The 21,697-nt window shown below is 32.6% G+C and overlaps 2 protein-coding genes across 2 annotated transcripts; both read right to left on the bottom strand.

The window, feature by feature from the left end:
* Nucleotides 1-4,716: 4,716 nt before the first annotated feature.
* Nucleotides 4,717-6,412, bottom strand: LOC116145559 (probable WRKY transcription factor 75). Its single transcript, XM_031431010.1, has 2 exons — nt 5,852-6,412; nt 4,717-5,040 (listed from the first exon to the last, which is right to left on the bottom strand). The coding sequence occupies exons 1-2, from the start codon at nt 6,220-6,222 to the stop codon at nt 4,863-4,865; spliced, it is 549 nt and encodes a 182-aa protein (XP_031286870.1). The 5' UTR covers nt 6,223-6,412; the 3' UTR covers nt 4,717-4,862.
* A 4,691-nt stretch (nt 6,413-11,103) lies between these two features.
* LOC116145561 (3-oxoacyl-[acyl-carrier-protein] reductase FabG) lies at nt 11,104-13,793 on the bottom strand. Its single transcript, XM_031431012.1, has 4 exons — nt 13,548-13,793; nt 13,155-13,354; nt 12,386-12,615; nt 11,104-11,560 (listed from the first exon to the last, which is right to left on the bottom strand). Exons 1-4 carry the CDS (start codon nt 13,637-13,639, stop codon nt 11,282-11,284), a joined length of 801 nt encoding a protein of 266 aa, XP_031286872.1. The 5' UTR covers nt 13,640-13,793; the 3' UTR covers nt 11,104-11,281.
* Nucleotides 13,794-21,697: the final 7,904 nt, after the last annotated feature.

Genomic DNA, 21,697 nt, shown 5'->3' with positions numbered 1-21,697 from the left:
GACAAGCCAGGGGGTTTTGAGTTTGAGTTGTACCAAACGAGTGGCCAACCAATTACCCTACCTTTAAAAAAAAAAAAAAAATTTGTTTATAATAATTTCTCTTGTATATTTTATTCTATACGAATGAATATCACCCATGATAGCTTATGAATTTATTTAATGAAGATCAAACAATACTATTGCATTTAATTATCTATATTCAATTTTTTGGATATATTTGAAAAGTCACAAACAAAGATTCTAATCATGTTAGGTTTTTGTAAAACTCTCACCTAATTTTTTTCGGTACGACCCAATTTACACCTCTAATTCCAACCTAATACCATCCATCCAATTCTATGATAACTCTTGATTGACAAGTGTCAATTTTCATTGAAAGCAACTGAAAATAAATAAATTTAATCACGTATATTACAAAATGCAGTCAAATTTCAAAATGGGGCTACTGCTAGCCTTGTATGTATTTAAGATTTTCATTGGTTTCAATAATTTGTGAAGGAAGAAAATTAATTCAAATATGATTGTACAAGGGGACCACGATTCTAAATTTGGGTTTCAAATATCATACTCGTTAATATTCTAAATTTAGAATCGAAGAAAATAACGACAAGTTATATCGTGTGTTGGAATTGTACTAAGGATTTTTAGAAACCAAATAAGAATGCCTTAAACGAAGAATATTGTACGATTTGATTTATTTTGGTGATGTCGGTAGGAAAATTTCTAAAGTTGATGCTAAGTGGGAAAATTCACTCGGCTGCAATATTAATATAAACAAGTGTTACTCATGTAAAATTTTAAACAAGATTAATAAGACTCCCAACAATTTTATTATATTATCCTAAATTTTTTTATATCAAATGATACATAAAATAATACGAAATTATCATGAAATTTGATGGGAATGGGATGATGTAAAATAATTATACTCTTTACTAAATCTTAATGTAATCAATGAATTTTATATAAATATTTAATACTATAATTTAATTTATAATTAGTATGAAGTATTTGTCCAAACAATTTTATTCAAGACAATATATGTAACTCATTCTATTCCAAATTTACGTGTTTTTACATTTTAAGATTAAAGAGTTCATAATTTATTATTATTTGTAATTTTAACACATTACTAACGATGGGGCTAAAGTATTGATAGTTGCAGGAAACAAGGAACAAGAATAGAGGAATTAAATATTTACTTCGACTCGGAAAACATATGCCTGAGGCTACTGATGTTGACAATAATGAAATGTTCTTATGAACTAGAAATGTAGTTCAAGTTTTGTCCCTGTATTACAGTTGCGTAATAATTGTTAAGCATGAGTCATGAATACATTCCCCACAAGGCCGAGGGTCGTCTTCGAAAATTCTGAAGGTGATGAGACCACACTCAACTTTTTTAAAGTCCCGTAATTGAATAAAATCCTTCCAGTTTATGTAAGTGACATTTATTGTCCCAATTCACTCGCTCTAACAAAGCTTCAGGTCCTAGTCCTGGTCAACAATCTGTTTACTCTCCTCTCCTGTCCTACTTAATGATAGCTTATATATAATACAAAACTTATATTCCTACGGAGCAGTTTGACAAAAAAGGGGAAACAGCAATAGGGACGAAGATAAGACGATGAAATTTGAAGTCCAAAAGAAATAGATAGATAGATAGCATTCTAAGGATCTAGCTAAGCTGGCATGCAAGTACTCGGTGGAACAATTGACTTTAAGGTCATGTATCAATTTTAAGAAGAAAGAGAGACGAAAGTTGATAATTAACTTAGTGGAAATTTGTCCAATTTTCACTCGGTCCATTTACTTCAGTTTCTTGTTTGAAACCTTTTATTTCCTGACTTATTATACAATTAAAAAACAACTGAAAGAAAAAGAGGATGATTAGAGGAATTGAAGAAAGGGACTTCCATTCTTGATTAGTTCAATTAATTAATAATTAAAGTTCTTGAAACATTGACTGTAATGTCAATAAATCAATCACATAAAGGGATAATGAGAAGATCTAGAAGCAGCCAGGTAAGACAAACGAGGCTGCGCCTGCGGGCACTTAAAGTTAATTTAAGAATAAACGATTTTTTCCCACTCAAATAATGGTTTAATGACATCTTTTCACTTATAAATTTTTAAAATATTATTTTATTACTCAAATTTATATTTCGTTTCTGATTTCCATATCGTTGCGACCCTATACTACCATCATTTTCTTCTTCGATCATCACTCACTAAAACCCCTCAAACCCTACTCTAGTCGACCTCACTAATCATCGGTAATCCAACGATTAGGGTTTGCGTATCCGTCCCTCCCAAGTTAAAATCTGATTAATCTCAATCACCAAAATCTAATCTTCCACCACCAAAAGACTCGTCGACCTTCCCTCTTCAAAAACCCTAACAGCCTAGACCGAGTTTACTCTCTATTCGCTACCGAAATATAAATTTGGACAATAAAATAGTATTTTAAAAGTCTATGAGTGAGAAAATGTTATTCAACCATTATTTGGGTGAAAAAAAGTCATTAACTCTTTAATTTAATCCTTGACAATCACAAACCCTCCCTCTGCTTTCTAGCAAATATCATGAACCCTAGAAGGAATTATTATGCTTGTTGTTAGGGTCCATTATAGTATTGGGTAATAATGTTACCATTCGTTTTGTATCCTTGAAAAGTGTTTTTAATGCCTTAATTTAAGACCCCAAACACCTTTGTTTTTTAATCAATCTTTAACTTAAACCTTTAGATCATAGTTCAAAAATTGACTAAATCATACTATAATAATCTGAGTGCGATAACATTATCCCAAATAGTATTTTCAAATCAATCTTTAACCACTCACTTTTTAACCAGATGTATTGAAGGAGGGGTGAAGGGTTGACAAGCCAGGGGGTTTTGAGTTTGAGTTGTACCAAACGAGTGGCCAACCAATTACCCTACCTTTAAAAAAAAAAAAAAAATTTGTTTATAATAATTTCTCTTGTATATTTTATTCTATACGAATGAATATCACCCATGATAGCTTATGAATTTATTTAATGAAGATCAAACAATACTATTGCATTTAATTATCTATATTCAATTTTTTGGATATATTTGAAAAGTCACAAACAAAGATTCTAATCATGTTAGGTTTTTGTAAAACTCTCACCTAATTTTTTTCGGTACGACCCAATTTACACCTCTAATTCCAACCTAATACCATCCATCCAATTCTATGATAACTCTTGATTGACAAGTGTCAATTTTCATTGAAAGCAACTGAAAATAAATAAATTTAATCACGTATATTACAAAATGCAGTCAAATTTCAAAATGGGGCTACTGCTAGCCTTGTATGTATTTAAGATTTTCATTGGTTTCAATAATTTGTGAAGGAAGAAAATTAATTCAAATATGATTGTACAAGGGGACCACGATTCTAAATTTGGGTTTCAAATATCATACTCGTTAATATTCTAAATTTAGAATCGAAGAAAATAACGACAAGTTATATCGTGTGTTGGAATTGTACTAAGGATTTTTAGAAACCAAATAAGAATGCCTTAAACGAAGAATATTGTACGATTTGATTTATTTTGGTGATGTCGGTAGGAAAATTTCTAAAGTTGATGCTAAGTGGGAAAATTCACTCGGCTGCAATATTAATATAAACAAGTGTTACTCATGTAAAATTTTAAACAAGATTAATAAGACTCCCAACAATTTTATTATATTATCCTAAATTTTTTTATATCAAATGATACATAAAATAATACGAAATTATCATGAAATTTGATGGGAATGGGATGATGTAAAATAATTATACTCTTTACTAAATCTTAATGTAATCAATGAATTTTATATAAATATTTAATACTATAATTTAATTTATAATTAGTATGAAGTACTTGTCCAAACAATTTTATTCAAGACAATATATGTAACTCATTCTATTCCAAATTTACGTGTTTTTACATTTTAAGATTAAAGAGTTCATAATTTATTATTATTTGTAATTTTAACACATTACTAACGATGGGGCTCCTTCTAAAATTTGAGAAATCAATAAATTAGTTAAACGCTGTTTGGAGAAGAGAATGGTAGGATATTATATGTATTTCAAATGTTTGTTCTATATATATATATATATTTTTTTTTGGTAATCTAGGTATCCAGACCAATTTGTGCGTATAATATTATTGTGGTAGGTAGTCCCAAGATTTGAACTCAGAAACTTAAGAAATTGATCAAGCTTCTTTAACCGTCAGACCAATCCCTTGAGGTTTTGTTCTATATTCATTGGTTAGGGATTTTGTTGGCTCTTCAAATTAAACTGAATTTTCTACCCTAATGTCTTGGATATATCATTCCCATAAATTGAACATGATGAATTTCAAATTCATGTTAAAACAATATTGTAAATGAAATTTTAAAATTAGCATCCAAATTTGCTTATTAATTCAATGACAAGCCTCTTCGTTTGTAGCACATTATGCACTGAAGAGTTGAGCTTCTTTAATTTATATCTGACAGGTAATAGTCAAATATATAAGTCCGTAGAAAGCAAAAGAATTAAAGAAACCCCACAACACATACATTGAATAATTGAAACATCAATCTCTCAACATATTCTTTTATGCCAAGAGCACCGACCTCTTGCTAAATTCGCAATGTCTGACCATACACAGTGTAAACACACACACACACACACACAAAAAATTTACAAAATCTAATTGATATAACCTTTACTTTTAAGTAAAGTAAAATCTTCAGCCAACATATATTTTACAAACACAAATTTATTAAATTCCACATATCTAAGGAGTGAATTCTAAAGGTGTATCATTCACCAATATATAATATCACATTTATGAAGGCTTCAAAAGGGAGTATAAATTTGCAATTGACTCAAGATATGCTCAAAATTGTCAGTAGGTTTCTCAATTGTATGAGTGTGCATCCCTTCGTAAGTTGTCAACACAACACCTTCATCTTTGGTTAGGCGTTGAACTTGCTTCTTTACATTGCACCCTTGATGTGTACAACGATAGTAGCTTCTGCATATATGAAATAAACTGTATCAATATATATTTACTTCCTCAAAACTTTCATCATTTATGGTAAATGACGAGCAATTATTTAACTAAATTCAAACCCTTCTTGAATTTGCTTGAGTATCACATCATTGAATTGGTCATGACATCGAAACTTTTAGTGTCATGTTCATCTATATTTGTTGTTGATTTGCAATCAATTATTCAAGAATTTATGTCAATAAAATTCTTTATACATTAAATGCATTGTCAGTAGTAGTTGAGAGAAATTTGTGGAAAAACCTATGTTTTATTGTGGTCTTATGACATCATTTTACTAAAATTTGACATGAATTACATGACTTCATATAAGCAAATATGAAATTAGATTAGCTAGGGTTACATGGAATTTTCAGACCTTTTTCGTCTGTGCTCTCAACAATTGCAAACCAACTCTAACAATATCGATTTGGGGTTTCGGATGGTATAGTTTATGTATTTGGAAGATTAATAGATCTGTAAATATTTTATGTGTACTGTTTATGGAAACCCTAGATGTAATTTAACATTAGGATCTATAAGTATCTTTTTTTTTTTTGCATACGAATTAGAAAGGGGGGATAATGAGAACCTCTAGAACTAATTAATACTAATGAAATTAAGCCAATACGGTACACGCACATGCAGGGACGAAGCATGCATAATTTGCAATGATCTTACTTCCATAACCCTAATTTGGAAACAACACAGTTGCACTAAACACATATCAAATTTAATAATATGCAAATGTGAAATTGAAAATCTGTGAAGCTAGAAGATGATTAATTCAGCTGACCTGGGAAATTTGTTGTTCTTCACAGCTTTTTGACCATATTTCCTCCACCGATACCCATCATCAAGGATATCAACATGACTCCTGGTTTGAAAAGCGAATCGGGGCTTTCTAACCTTCTTTTCCCCTTTCTTTTTACTTGATTTTCCCTCATTTTCAGACACTAGAAACCCTCCATTAATCTGAGAAAGGTCTTTAACATGACTTGTTGTACTTTTTGGGACAAAACTTTCTGGCTTCAATCCCAAAAACCCACTTGATGAGCTATCTCCATGACTAAAAACATGGTCAGAGTTTGTTATATGCGACGTCGTTAATGGATAAGCTGACTGCCCCGTAGAGGAACAAGGGAAGAACATCTGGTAGTTTTCCATTTAACGCCAGTAAAGAACAAGAAGAAGAATAAGAAGAAGAAGAAGAAGAAGAAGAAGAAGAGAAGAACTGTTGTTTTTCCAACCTAGGTTGAATTAAAATCTAAATAAAAGGAGAGAGCTCCTTGGTGGGGGCAGAATCACGGAAAAAATATGAATGAATTATGAATGTATGGAGGATAGAACTAGTATAAATATTGAACAGTCTATATATATAGAGAGAGTATAAGGTGTCGTGGANAACCCACTTGATGAGCTATCTCCATGACTAAAAACATGGTCAGAGTTTGTTATATGCGACGTCGTTAATGGATAAGCTGACTGCCCCGTAGAGGAACAAGGGAAGAACATCTGGTAGTTTTCCATTTAACGCCAGTAAAGAACAAGAAGAAGAAGAAGAAGAAGAAGAAGAAGAGAAGAACTGTTGTTTGTCCAACCTAGGTTGAATTGAAATCTAAATAAAAGGAGAGGGCTCCTTGGTGGGGGCAGAATCACGGAAAAAATATGAATGTATGGAGGATAGAACTAGTATAAGAATTGAACAGTCTATATATATAGAGAGAGTATAAGGTGTCGTGGACGGCACGATAATTTTCCAAGAGAAAGAAAAATAGCTTCATCAGCGGATTTGATTAGTATAAAGTAAATTGGAAAATGGTGGCGGCTCCATCATTAGAAGAAAGACAATAGCATGTTAATAATCCATTATTACACAGAGAAAAAAAAAAGGATTAAATTGACGACTACAACTAGGCCCCCTTTGCTAATTAAGACTCCCCTACGTTTCATGGTTAATCATGTGCAAAAATTATAAAGAGTCCCAACTCCCAAGTAAGATAGTAAATCACGTCTCATTTTTACATATATCCAATAAAAGTAAAAGTAGAAAAAATTATCTTATAATAAAGCCTATAATATCATAAATCAATTTATTAATGTTTTATGTTAATTTTTAGTTTAATAACTATAAATCATATTAAATTGATATATTGTATTTCTAGTTGACATATATTTGTAAAAATCGGTAGGTACGAATGTAATGTAGGAGAAAGTTGTGGCATGAAAATCGCATATTAATATTATTATGTGAAAGGGTTTGGTGATGCATTGCTGGGTATTATTGGAAGGTTTGACTAGAAGCAGTTGTGTGTGGACTAAGAAGATATCACACGTGGAGATACAACTTTCTGTAGACCATTGAATGTCATAAAATATATAAATATAAAATGAGGGGTTTAGTGCATGTCTGCCTGAGTTTCCATGAAGGAGCTAGCGTCACTGTTATCTCTCATGAGATTCATGGTGCATGCATATAGACATATTCTTTTTGTTTCCATTATTCTAAAAGTAATTAGTGATAATCTGACCAATGACTTTTCTTCCATTATTTCATTGATTGCTTTCCTCCTTTTCTTCTGTTTTTGGGGCCATAATATTGATTGCTAAAAGGAAGCCGAGGATTTGAGTGTCCGTGAACTAGTATTAGAACTTTATTGTTTCCCCTTTTCCTCATGAGATTGATTATAAGTAACATGGATGGATGGACCACTGGCTAGCCATCAGGACAATGACCCAGAGCCTCCCCTTTTTTTTTTTTTTTTTTTTTAATTAACAAAAAAAAAAAAAATCAACCGAGAGAAACAGCTAAGCAAGTATTCTAACACACACACACACACACACACACACATATATGGATCTGACAAATTAATTAAATTTATTGAAACCAACAAAAAAATTGGTCTGTTTGAAATTAGCTATTTAGATGAATTGGGTTAGGTTTTAAATAACCATAAAATTGAAATAAAGATCAAGATATGTAAATGTTTCTTAACGAAAAAAATACGGGCATATTATTATTAAGATATTTTCTTTTTTTTACAAGGAGTACTCTTTTTGAAACCAAATTACACAAGTTTTATGAAAATTATTCCCCCAAAAAAAAAGGGAAAAGGGTTAAAGTTTTCATACTCGGGGTAAAGTTTGCTATAGCCAGGGAAAAGAAAGTAAATTACTGAAGTATTATAATAGAATCTTGCTTGCATAGATTTTGGAAGAGGTTTTTTTTTTTTTTTTTTTTGTAAATAATATAAAGTTTTATAAAATATAAATAAAAAGTTTCATTTAAAGGAAAAAATCGTAAATTAATGAAAAACAAACTTCAGATTATGAAACTTGGCTTCGTAGGGTAGATATTAGCATGTATACTATCAGCTAGACAGGGAGACACGAATGGAGCCAAATTACATCAAATCAACTGGATACATATTAGGCAATCTAAAAATAAATATAATTATAAATTAATGCTTCATATTTCGGGCTCGGCTCTCTATAAGAAATTAAGAATTATAAGGGATTTCTTATGATATCTTGTTACACTTTGTAAAATAAAAATATATAAAAAAAAAAAAAAAAAAAAAGAAGATAAGTATTGATGAAAGAGATAATGTGTCTTTGAATTTGGACAAAACAAGGATCTAGACGTATTAGATAAAGCTGTGCCCCGTCCGCGCAGCCCTTCTTCAATCATACACAGTAAACAACTTTTTCCTACCCAAATACGAAATGGTTGTCCAAATCGGAGGGTTTAATCACACTCTCGTATTTATAGACTTTTAAAATATTATTTTATTATTTATATTTATATTTTGATAATTAACAAGGGCAAATTCAATTCAAACAGTTAAAATTTTTGAAATTTGAAGAGAGAATACTGATAAGTTTTTTGTTGAGAAAAAGTCAGATTTTATTAGCTAGGATTGATCAGAATTTGATTTGAGAAAAATGATTGTAGAAATCCTAATTGTTCGATTGTCAAAGATTGACAAGGTTAACGAGAATAGAGTTTAAGAGATTTTAGTGAGTGATAATTAGAGAAGAGAATTGTGGTACTATAGAATCGTAACGACACCATAATTGAGAATATAATATAAATTTAGATAATAAAATAATTTTTTTAAAGTTAATAAATACAAAAAAAATATCATTAAACCATTATTTGAATAGAAAAAAGTTAAAAGAAATGTTTGGTTTCGTTGGTTACTGAATGAACGTCCAAATTCCAAATTAATAATGAAAAAGCAAAAGCTTTTGAGTAATTGTATATTATTTTCAAACTTGCTTTGAAACGTCAAAACAAAAACTAACATGCCTCCTAATAATATTTATGTGTTAGTTGGCAAATAGCCATCGCTCAATCCCCTGCCTCCTAATTTCCTTCTCAGTCAAATATCACTTTCATTACCCATATAGTCACCATTCTTACATCAATCCAGAGAAAATTTTACACTTATATTTGACATGTGTTTTGAAAGTGTTTGTTTAATACCTACTTTCATCTTAAGATAAAAAATAAAAAATAAAATTGTTTGAAAAGTTGTCTATTATAAGAGAATATGTTATGTCAACTGTGCGAATTATTATAATTAATGTTTATTTTAAATAAGAAGTTAAGTTTCGTATATGCATATAATATATAGGAGGTTAATTTTCAACAGAACATCTATGTCAAAGAGGAATATTTCTCATATATACATCTGAGGAAACATTTTTGTCTAGTCTTATTCTATGACTTGGCGTTTTCTTGCACTAACTTTTCTCTATTTTTATTGACATAAGATTTTATTAATTAAAAAAAAAATAGTTTTCTATGCAATTAAAATAAGGTATCCAAGAAAAATATATTTACCATGATAAAATTTGGGAAATTAAAAGGAGTTGGGAGTTTCATCAAGTGACGAGTGAAATGGAAATACTGCAAATAATTTGCAGTGAGAGCCAAAGGGAAGAGGCAGAGGAACAGTGAAGCCGTCCACGTTAAAAACAATGACATAGAGGTGGGCTTGATGTTAAATAGATCATGTATGTCATCATGTGTGAATAATTCTTCTCGTATTCCAAGGTGTAGCTGTCATTTTTGAATGGGGTTGTATGGCGTAATCAGTGACCTTCTTCTTCTTCTTCTTGGATCATGAATGAATGAACACCAAGTGATTTTAACATGTGAGAAATATTTATATTATAAATATTAAGATTTTATTTATTTATTTTTGTCATTTAGTACTGAAGTACATACTGCTTCTTACGTCAAGGAATATTCGTTAGTTTCTCTGGTTTTGTACAAGAATACCATGTGCTAGGTATGCTAATAGGTGACGTCTTCTTCGTGTAGACCAATTTTAAGTCTATAATTTCATTTTCTCATAAAATTTATACTTTGATTTTTCTTCTTATAAAAGATTATTATACATTGTTATCCTTTGTTTTGAAAAAAAAAAAATGGATGAGTTTGACGTTGTTCATAGATAATTGACTCAATTTAATGCCTCCCAGTTCACAACCACAAAGTCGGATCGGAATGAGTCTGATCTTATTTCTAATTGTCCTGTAAACATGAACGATATGACATTGATTCAATTGATTAAAGATTGGACATGAATGTTCAAGTCCTGATAGCATTTCTCTATATGATTTATTTTCAAAGTCTTTGAGACAGTATATTATTAGAATAAAACTTGCCTATTGTAACATGTTCTCCTAGCATCATTTTTGTTGCCAAATCCTAGCGATAAGCTTTCACCGACAAAATTGACTCTGCCGACTGCCGAGTACCAGGTCAGATTAACTTGACTTTGACAAATGACATTAATTCCCGAAAATCTTGCTACAATATATAACGCGGTAGATGCTTACGGTATGAGAAATCAACCAAGTTATGATTATAAATTGTTCTAGAAATGTTAGCAGTTGAAGGTACAAGAGAGACCAATTTTGGTTTCACAACAGAGCTGGTGAACACCACCGTCCAATGGAAACTATCATTTTGATTATGGCAAAACATCTGGTAATAGAAACCCATTTGTAAAAAAAAAAAAAAAAAATCATTTGAACAACTTGCTTTGTTGCTTATGTACTATTGACTTATTGCAAATACCAGCACCAAAGGAACCCAGAACTGATGAGCCACTTTTATTCTATAAACTTACAATTAATCTGGAAAAAGTCCACTTTGCTTTTCCTTGAGAAAGAATATCCCACTCAACTGAGCAAGCCCTGTTGAATTGAGTTACATGAAAGATCGCATCCTAGGCCTAGTCAGAGACTGCCCTCCATCGACAAATATAGGTGTTCCAGTCATATACTGTGAACCATCACTGATTAAATAGATAACAGTCGAAGCCAGATCATTTTCAACATCCATCCATCTCTGCAGTGGCACTACCTCCTTAACTAACTTCTCAGCCCTCTCCTTCCCCACTGCTAGTGGATATTCATCTTCTAAATGCAGACCGCGGATAATAGCATTAACCCTGATCTTGTATTTTCCAAGCTCCAGTGCTGCTGTCTGACAAAAGCAATCCAAGATGTTAGCATAGTTAATTCCATAGAGCAAAAATACTGAATAGTAATATCTAAACTTTAAAGTCTGATCAAGAAAGTTTGGGGTTGCACAGGAATTCTAAACTAAGCCCATTTTAACTTCAAAGAACGGTTGCTCCTCAATAACAGCTCAAACAGAGCATATACTCTCCCAAATCAAGGACCACCATGTGCTTCGCACAAATCATGACCAATCTCTCTATGGTCCTATTTAAACAATAAATATTCCTTGAACTTCAACTATCAGTTTTAGAGGCAGATGTGCAAATCAGAAACCACTTCATTGACTTCTATTTGCCCTGTCTAATTCAAGCTACTCAAAATGCATTCACTTCATGTATTATATCAATTTTTATTCTCCTATCCCTTCAACTACTCTAAGTTAGGACCACTTCTTATGACTATTTTGCATGCAAGAAAAATAAGTTCAAATGGTTAACAACGAAATATCTAATACCATAAAAGTACACAAATATGATCATGTTAAAGAATCGGAATCAAATGTTTCACCTAAAACACATGAAGCATAATCAAATACAAAAATTAAGACCACAGCCTTAGTTGCATTCTGGTCACTAAGGTACCAGAATGTCCCTAAGTTACACCACTACACATCAGAAACATGTAGTATTCACACTGTTTCCTAATGCAATAGTGCAACACATGGACCCTGAGACTTCAAGGTTCAAGATGGTAGCTATCCTTAATATAATGACCTTTGATGCACAACAAAGCGTAGGCAAGAGTAAAAAACACCGAAATAAAACAAGATCCTTGCAAAGATACCTACCCTAGCTAACTGCTGCACACCTGCCGAACATGCACCATAGGCCGCAGCTCCTGGATAAATCCCTCTCGCAGCCCCCATTATTGAGGTCAAGAATACAATGGAACCTCCTGCATTGTTGTCTCGCATTCTTCTGCCAACAGACTTTAAAAGAAACCATGAAGCCACAAAATTGATTCTCACTAATTTTCTGAACTCCTCCTCAGTTAATTGTAGTGGGTCTTGCATCTTTCCTATTTCACATAATCATATATGATAAATTTTCCTGTTTCACATAATCGGACAAAATATGCTTCCTTGAACTTTAGCATGTCAAGTTGGTTCTAAACAAAAAGTCCCTAAAAATTTCAGAAGATGAATCCACTATCTTTACATCAGATATGAAACCATAACCCAAATAATATATCAGAAAGGCAGTATTTGGTCAATCTAATTTTTTAACACCATAATAATCATCTTTTGTTACACAACAAACATTTTATAACCAGCCACATACATAGATTTATACATAAATTATTGGTGAATCAATTAGCAGTGTCTGCTTAATCCTGTAGTTTCCAAATTAATTGTCTACCGTCACTAACTCAAACTTCACTTTCACTTTCGACACAAAAGTCTCATCATGTTTCACAAAAAAAAATCTTCCACTTTTTGTAAATGGCCTACTAAAGTTCTCAAAACGGGAAAGTAGTTCCAAAAAGTGTAAATATTTTTAGTAGTAAAAAATCAATCTGTTATAGATATCAATCACAAGACCACACAATAAACATACCTTCATACGTATAGCAATGCACAAAAGCATCGAAATTGCCCAAAATTCGACAAGCCTTATTCACTGCCTCATCAAAACTTGTTTCTCTCTCATCTTCCATATCTACTCCAACCACTTCAACTGCTTCAACAACCTTCAATAAACTTTTTATCTTCTCCGCAACACTTTGAAGGCGCTTCTCGTTCCCCATCAAAACCAATCTTGACAAACAAAAAAAAAAAAAAAAAAATAATCCACAAAAAGTAATTAATTCAATGAAATTGAAAGAAGAAAAGAACCCAGAAAGAAAATTGGAATTTGGGATGTTCTATGTAGTTTCTTTGATTCATCACCCAGACAATTTAAAACAAAAAATTAACAGAAAACAAGAAAGAAGATAGAATCAGAGTGAACCTGCATCCCCGTTTGGCCAAATGAAAAGCAATGTTTCGCGAAATCTCATCTCCATCAGAGGTCAGCAACACTTTCTTCACAGGACTTTCCATTCTCAAAACCTACAACATGTTAATCAATATCCCATCAACACCAACACCATTCAACCAAGCAAATCCAGAAGATAAACGAAGAATTAAAAGAAAACGAGAATAAAAGAGAGAGAGAGAGAGAGTGAAACTCCCAGCGTGAAAAACGGGATTCACCTTTTAATAGGCTGAGACGAGAATGTAGAAAACAATGAGCAAGTAGTTATATAGATTTATAGTGAGGCTGACCGCAATTGAGTTATCACTTGACAAGTATTTATTTTAATGCAAATATGCTGTTAAAGTAAAAGGCACCAAGACAGTCAGTCCACCTCTCTCTTGTGTTATGGTACTCAATACAATGGTAGCTCTAACAACTGTGACTCTGTGAGTTATCCACGATGTCCACGACACAAACACCCAAGATAACATACGTTGATTGAGCAAAAACAAATATTTGATTCTAGGTTGACTTTTTGACCCGGGTAAAGTACGAGGACCGTTCAAAAATTACAAATACAAGCGGATGGACGTTATGATAGTTACAGAATAAATTATTAAAAATATATTATTGCATGTGGAAATTACTGTTAAAGCTCGTGGAAATTGCATTACTTAATAGGTTAATATAATTTCAATGTAACAAAGCCATCCCACCAAATTGGTCCCTTTTCACATGTGGGTTCTGAACAGAATAGAATACATTGGAAAGTGATGGTGGCCTTATATTTTAATGACCCAACTACCGGAATTCAAACTTTTTAAATGAAATGAATTCAATGGCAGCAAAAGTGGCGAAGTCGTCATGGACCGTGTAAATTAGAGAGTGTTTTACATTAATTTAATTGGTCAATCGGACTTCATGTAGACCAAAACCAAATAACAAAGAATAGACTTTGATTGTGGAGATTGAAAGTCTTTTAAGTTTAAATTACTCCAATAGTGAGAATGAAATTGAAATTTCAAAGCGTCGAGTTAAACTTATTTTAGTCCTAGTCGTGGTCTCGTCCACCAAGTAAATTACATCTTCGAGTAACATGCATGTTTCGTTATATTATAATAAACTTCACGTTCAAGATAGTTGACGCTTGATTTATAAGCAATGTCTGCTAATTAAATTTTAATGTATTATTAGCAAACAATTTTTTTTTTTTTTTTAATGACGGGGTGTTCAGGCTAGCTTATGCATACCTCAACTAATCTCTTAGGACCCTAGAATTATCGATCGGGTACAAATCCTAATTACCACCCTTATTAACAGTTGCAGAGACTCGAACTTGAGAGATTATGTAAACTTATATCCTCCTTTACTCTTTTACCATCAAACCATCTAGTGATAGTTATTAGCAAACAATTTACAATTACAACATGAGTGACTACTGTTGATATGTTTGTCAAACTTATTTTATAGTAGACAATGAATTGTTGAACAAATATGTGTGCACATTGTTCTTCTATGCAAGCATATGTAGTCTGACACATTTTGCCAAGTGACATTTTTCCCTTTGATTGTCTTGCCCATTAAGTTTATTTGATTCGTGATATTCTTATGAGAGTTAGCTTTATAGGTTTCACAATTTTCATATGTGATCTTAAAAGGTTGTAAGGCTTTGTCTGTGGTCTAGCAAGAAAGAGAAAAAAACTATGTTTATAGTCCAACAAAAAGTTAGAATTCTTTTTGTCCTCCATGTGTTTAGCTATATCAGGCTTATGCCTTTTACATTTTCATTTCATGTGTGTTTATAATGGATGTGTGCTTGCACACTTATGAGTTATGTCAGACATATGCATGATGTATTTTATTTCGCATTTTACATCGTGTGTGCGCATATTTTTCTGTTGTGTTAACATCGCATGTCTGACTCACTTTATACAAGTTACGTTTTTATCTTTATCAGCAGAGATATTTTTTGTCCATTTGTTGTGCTGTCATGAGGACCACCTACAGGTGTCCCAATATCCTTTTGTGGTCTAGGGAAATAAGCTTTTTCGCTTTTTTGGTTGTGGTCCCAAAAAATAGATGAAATCTTTTCCATTTTTGGACCAACATATGTCAGCCCTTGTTTGCTGACTTGGGAAGAATTGGAGAGCACGAAATTGGTCTATATCATCTTCATTCTTGCTCATTTGTAAACTAACTTTTGATATTTTTATTTTACTTGTGCTTTAAAATTTTCAGAGAGTTTTTCTTCAATGGTTCAACTTCATTTATATGCTAAACCTTCACCATATCTCATATACTTGATCGAATGGTTGTCGGAACTTGCTTCCATCGTTGATGCTGGAGCATGGCTTCGGTGATTGAAGCTTGGGTGGTTCTCAAGCTATGTTTGGGTGTGTTTCTGGTGTGAAGAAGATCCTTGGAGCAGCAACACATTAGGGATTCAGAGGGTGGTGCTAAGTGTAACTAAAACAGGGAGTTCTTTTTGCTGTAACTTTAATCAACTCTAAGTGATATCTTGTAATGTTTGTTGACTTAGTGGATTAGCTTCGATCTAGACAAGGTTTTATAGATGTAGGCTAAAAATGAATTTTAGTCAAACCATGTATATGATTATGTTATTTATTTACCGCTTTTGAAAGTTGATGTGGTTTAACTGGGAAATCTCTTAATCAACTTGGTAAATCTATTATGTTGCACTTAAAAATGGGTATCATAACACCAAAGTGAGTTAACCAACTCTTGAACAACTACTAACTACGTCTTAACGTTCAAGTAATTACAACCTGTCCTCTATGAATGCATGCAACGCTTATTGTTAATTTCAATATAATACTATAATTATAAAATTAGTTTCCTTATTTTTTATATTTATAATGTAATAATTCAATTAATTATTGCATTAAATGAATCTTGTGTATTATTCCTACTTTAAAATAGTGCATTATTGTTAAAAAAATAAAATTTAAAATTCAAAACAGTCTTATTTCGTGCAATAATATAGGTAGTCTATGCATCAAGAAACATGTGTTTGAAAAATAGGTTCAACCAAACTGAAAAATCACTTACAAAATAACCTTTAAAAATGCGTTATTTCGTCAAATTCCATGACTAAAAGATTTCTTACTATCTATTGAATATAGTTTAAGCCTTCTAATGTTCCATTCAAGCCAAAAATGTTGAAGACAATCTCTCCGTTTCTTAAAGTGATATTTTTTTTTGGGGGTGCGGGGGTGGCATTTCTTAAGCAATGATCAAGTGATTATGGAATAATCTATTTCTTCCATAATCAATTTTATTGAATGATTGTAAAAGCAGGTATTTCTAGCCTGTGGAATTCAAAATCAACTTTTAAGAAAGCCAGTTACCAAAATGCCCTAAGATTAAACCTAAATTCTAATTTTGTTAAACATAAATTCTAATTTTGTATGAATAAATTTTCAAATTAGATTAAAAAATAAAAAAAATATATATTAAAAACATAAAATACATAAATTGGCCGGCCACTATCGTCGGATTTTTTTTTTTTTTTTCAACAAGTGAGTTTACACCACTGGCACCATTGAGATCTCTGATTGATGATTTATGCAATGGTGCTAGAGGTTTGTTGAAAGAGTAATGCTACCGCCACCGAAGGTTGCGCACCGAATGACGTGACAAAATCCTGACCGTTGATTCATTTTTAGTTAATATTAATCAACGGTCAGGATTTTATCACGTTATTCAGTGTACAGATTTGGTGCGTAACCGTCGGTGGCTCTATCATTTTCGTTGTTGAAATATGGAAGCATTAAGCTGCAAATATCCAATCAAGTTTTAGCCAAAGTTTTTTTACTTTCTACCGTTTAAAGCCCTCAGATTTTGATAAACCTCAGATTGTTCACTCACCGTCCACGGGTAGCAGACAAGCAGTAGTCAGCCATCACCGGCTAGTTGTCATTTTTTTATTCATTTAAGAAATTAATTTTAATATATTTTAATAATAATAATAAAAAATTCAAATTATACCCGTTTTAGTCTTTTTACATTGTTAATATATCATCTCTTAAAAGTAAAACTGATTTTAAAATTAGGATTAATCCCTCCAATACCCCTGTGGTTTCTGAAATCGACAGTTGGTCCCTGTGTTATGTGTATTATCCAATAAACCACCCTTGTCGTTAGTATTTTTTGTTAGATTTAACGGTAGACCAAATTTGACAAATGAAATGTCTAAAAAGCCCCTGGAAAAAAGTTTAAGGTCATAATGGTTAACAAATTATTGTTTTTAAATAGAATTAACATAACATGCGTCAGAAAGTAATATAAAATAATTGCATTACACCATATCAACATTCAACTAATAATTATTGGACCAAAATACCCGAAGGGTGCATTTGGTTCAAGGAATGTTAGATTATTAGAATTTTATATTACCTTGAAGATTACTATGAATCTTTAAGAAAATGTATTTAGTTAGTTAGAATAAATTTGTAGGTATGTTATATTAATATGTTTGTTTAGGAGGAATAAATTGGTGGGTATGATATTTAAATTACTAAATTGCTATTTTTTTTTAAATATTAATATAATATTATTTTTATTATTAATTTTTAAATAATTTCTTTTAACCCCGAATATTTCAAATTTAGCTAAAACACCCCCACTTATATAAAACTTTAATTTATAACAAACTCACCCCCGCCACCCTGCCGCCACTGCAAACCATCGCCGGAAGTCATTGTGAGCAGCCCACCGTGACCGGGAGGCCCTGATATGGTCAGGAGTAAATTTAGCCGTTAACTACCATGGATCTGGTTGTTAGTTAACGATCAGATCTATTTCGGTCGGAATAGATCTGGCCGTTAACGGCCAAATCTGGGCGATAAAGGCCAAGGGTCTGGTGGTTAACGAATAGATCTCACCCAAATCTGGCCGATAAAGGCCAAGGGTCTAGCCGTTAACGGCTAAACCCATCAATCTAGCCGGAAATGGCCAGATCTGCTCCTAATATGGCCTTTTCAGCCATCAATATGGCTAGAAACTGTCATATCGGGGCCTCCTGGTCACGGTGGGCTGCTGGTTTGGCTAGCGACAAGCGGTAGCAGGTGGGTGGGGCTGGTGGCTTGCGTAAGTTGAAATTTGTTTTGATTTCAAGGGTAATTTTGTCCAAAAAGTTAATTAATTGGGGTGTAAAAACAAGATTTATGTAAATAAATCTAAAAATATGGGCATTATTGTCCTAAAATTTTATTAATAAGGGATAAAATTGTAACAAAAAAAAGATTACCCAAGTAATTTTACAATACCTAAGAAAATGGAGGTAATCAGATTACTTTCAATATTACCAACAGTAACCACAATTGGTATTTGAAGATTACCAGAATCTTATATTACTTGACAACCAAACATGATAATCAAGTAATATAAGATGACTTAACTCCAATAATCTCATGTAACCCCCAACCAAATGCCCCTAAAAAAGTTATCAAAATTACGTGCATTAAAATAGTAGCCATTTTTTTACTGTTGGACAGCAACAGCTCCAAGAAGACATACAGTGCACTATAAAAATGGGAAGTTGTGTGTGTGTGTGATTTTTAAAGCAAATGCGATTTCCTTTAAGCTTCTCATATCGACACAAAATGTCTGAAGCAAATTCCTCAACAAATATTAGTGATGAGACCAAGATTAAGAGTAAAGGCGTCGATGTGATTTTCAAGCTGGGGTGAGAATTTCAGAAAGTACAAACAACCCAGTTAAACTACACTTTTTCTGTCCAGCTCTAGCCTCTAGGAACCGCAGTTGATAAGATTATATAGAACGAAAATGTTCTAATGCAATATTCAGGCGAGAGACAAATAGTTCTAGTCGATATAGCTAGAATGTTGTTGTTTGCATTCCCCTTTTGCTACAATAATTATAAAGTATATTATAGACAAGCAACATAGTTTGAAGGGGTTAGTGTTGTATACCTATTTTTCTTTCAGCACTTTGCACTGTCCATATTTGAAAGTGGTTTTCTTCCAAGTACTAGGCCCTTCTGCTTGTTCTTTTCTTCTTTTGGTGCTAGGTCTTCCACTCTCCTTTAACTTTACTCGTGGCCACAGTTTCTAATCTAGTAAAGGGTGCATCATATCTGCATATGTCAACTTATACCTTTCAATTGATAAGATCGGGTCTATAAAGTTCTCCACGACTACACCTTTAAATGTGCAACAAGTTATAACATGCCTACACGACAGTCCACTTAATTGCTAAGCAAAACAGTCACACATATTCTTATTAAGATCAACATCTGTTACACCATCAGATCCTAACACTTCAAACTCATTTCCACCATTTGAAACTACCCTATCTTTTCGGCCTAGCCTTCTAAGCTCCCCACTTTGGTTGTTAACAGTTTTGGAGTTATTGATGGGCAAGGACAAGATTTAAGTTTTGGTTGACTTTAGCTTAGGCTAGGTCTGATCAAAGTCATAAAAATTTATATTATAATCTTTGGAAAAAAAAATTAAAAGAAGTTTTGCTCAAGGTTTACTCAACACATTTATTCAAAATTTTGCTTTTCATAAATTTATTCAAGTAGGAAAGTATTGTGTTATTGCATTCTTTTCTCTTAGGTTCTTGATATTATATTATTATTATTTTTTTGCTTAAGGTTTTGTATTTTTTTAAAGTTTTGTATTTTTTAAAGTTTTCACTAGTTGTTTGACAAACAATAGCGGAACTGCGGAGGCCCCCACGGGCAAAAATCCTGGATCTGCCACTACTGATGGGTCCATGTCTCGCCACATTTTCCCTACCATTCATTCTCTTCATCATACTCCCGCTAGTTACCAACATTGCAAGTATAGGAAGCTTCCTTCAATCATTGATCATAGCATTCCAACTCTTGATCATATTGTTAGTAATATGATCAACCTTCACAATTGGATTAAAAGCATGTCGAGCCCATTGTGAAGCAAGAATCTTCTGTAGGTATTGATATGCTTTGGTATCAAAGTGTCATATGTGGTTCATTACTTACTTGAAATTGACAAGATTTTTCACAAGGGTACGAAATCATTCAAGTAATATAGTATGAAAATACGGATATTGAGGCTTAGAGAATTACTACTTATCAATTACCAAAATGGGGCCGTTTGGATCGGAGGTATATAAGATAACGGAGGTAATCTTCATTTATTTTGCAAGATTCTTATGTTTGGTTTGCAAGTAATAAAATATTACGGTAATCTTTTATTGCAAATAGTGTTTACTGTTAGTAAATTAGGGGTAATTTTATTACCTTGATAAGGATTGTTAATAAAATATTATCGAAGTAATATGATTTTTCTACCCATTTTGCCTTTAATTAAAAACCATTTCGGACAATTGCTCTCAAATGTCTACCAAACAACAATTATTCAACCCCCCTTACATTTGAGAAATTAGCTAAACCACCCTAACCACAAAAAAGTTTAAAAGTTTGCAAAATACCCCAACCACCCAAGACCACCACCGACCGTGACTCACCATTGCTGGCCACCGGTGTCAGTCATCGTAATGGTGCAGGAACGGCGGGATCTAGCCGATCGTACGCCGATAAGGCCTTTTTTGACCATGGATCACAAATCCATGGTTGGAAACGGCCAGATCTGGCGTTTCTATGGCCGTGAAATGGCAGAGCCAAAGATTTGACATTTTCACGGCTAGATCTGTGGTCATTTCATGGCCACAACTTTGGCCATGAAACGGCCATAGATTTGGTCGTTTTCCGACCATGGATTTGTGATCCATGACCATTTTTGGCTTTGTCGGCACACGGCCGACCATAAGTGGCCGGCGGTGGTGGCTGGCTACCAGCAGTGGCTTTGGGAGGGGGGGGGGGGTGAGGATGATTTTGCTACAAATTAAAGTTTTATATGGCTAGGGTGTTTTAGCAAAATTTCAAATATAGGGGGTTAACATGGATGATTAAAAAAAAAATAAAAACTATTATATCAATATTTTAAAAGGAGGGCAATTTAATAATCTATATAACATACCCACCTATTTATCCTCCCAACCAAATATATTATTCATCAATTTATTCGAACCAATCAAACACATTTTCTAAACATTCTCAGTAATCTTCAAGGTGATATTTCTTTCCGTTAATATAATATACACCTATAAGA

This window comes from Pistacia vera, unplaced genomic scaffold, assembly GCF_008641045.1.
Source record: "Pistacia vera cultivar Batoury unplaced genomic scaffold, PisVer_v2 Contig462, whole genome shotgun sequence".
NCBI classification, from domain to species: Eukaryota; Viridiplantae; Streptophyta; class Magnoliopsida; order Sapindales; family Anacardiaceae; genus Pistacia; species Pistacia vera.
This window is presented reverse-complemented; position numbering and strand designations above follow the sequence as displayed.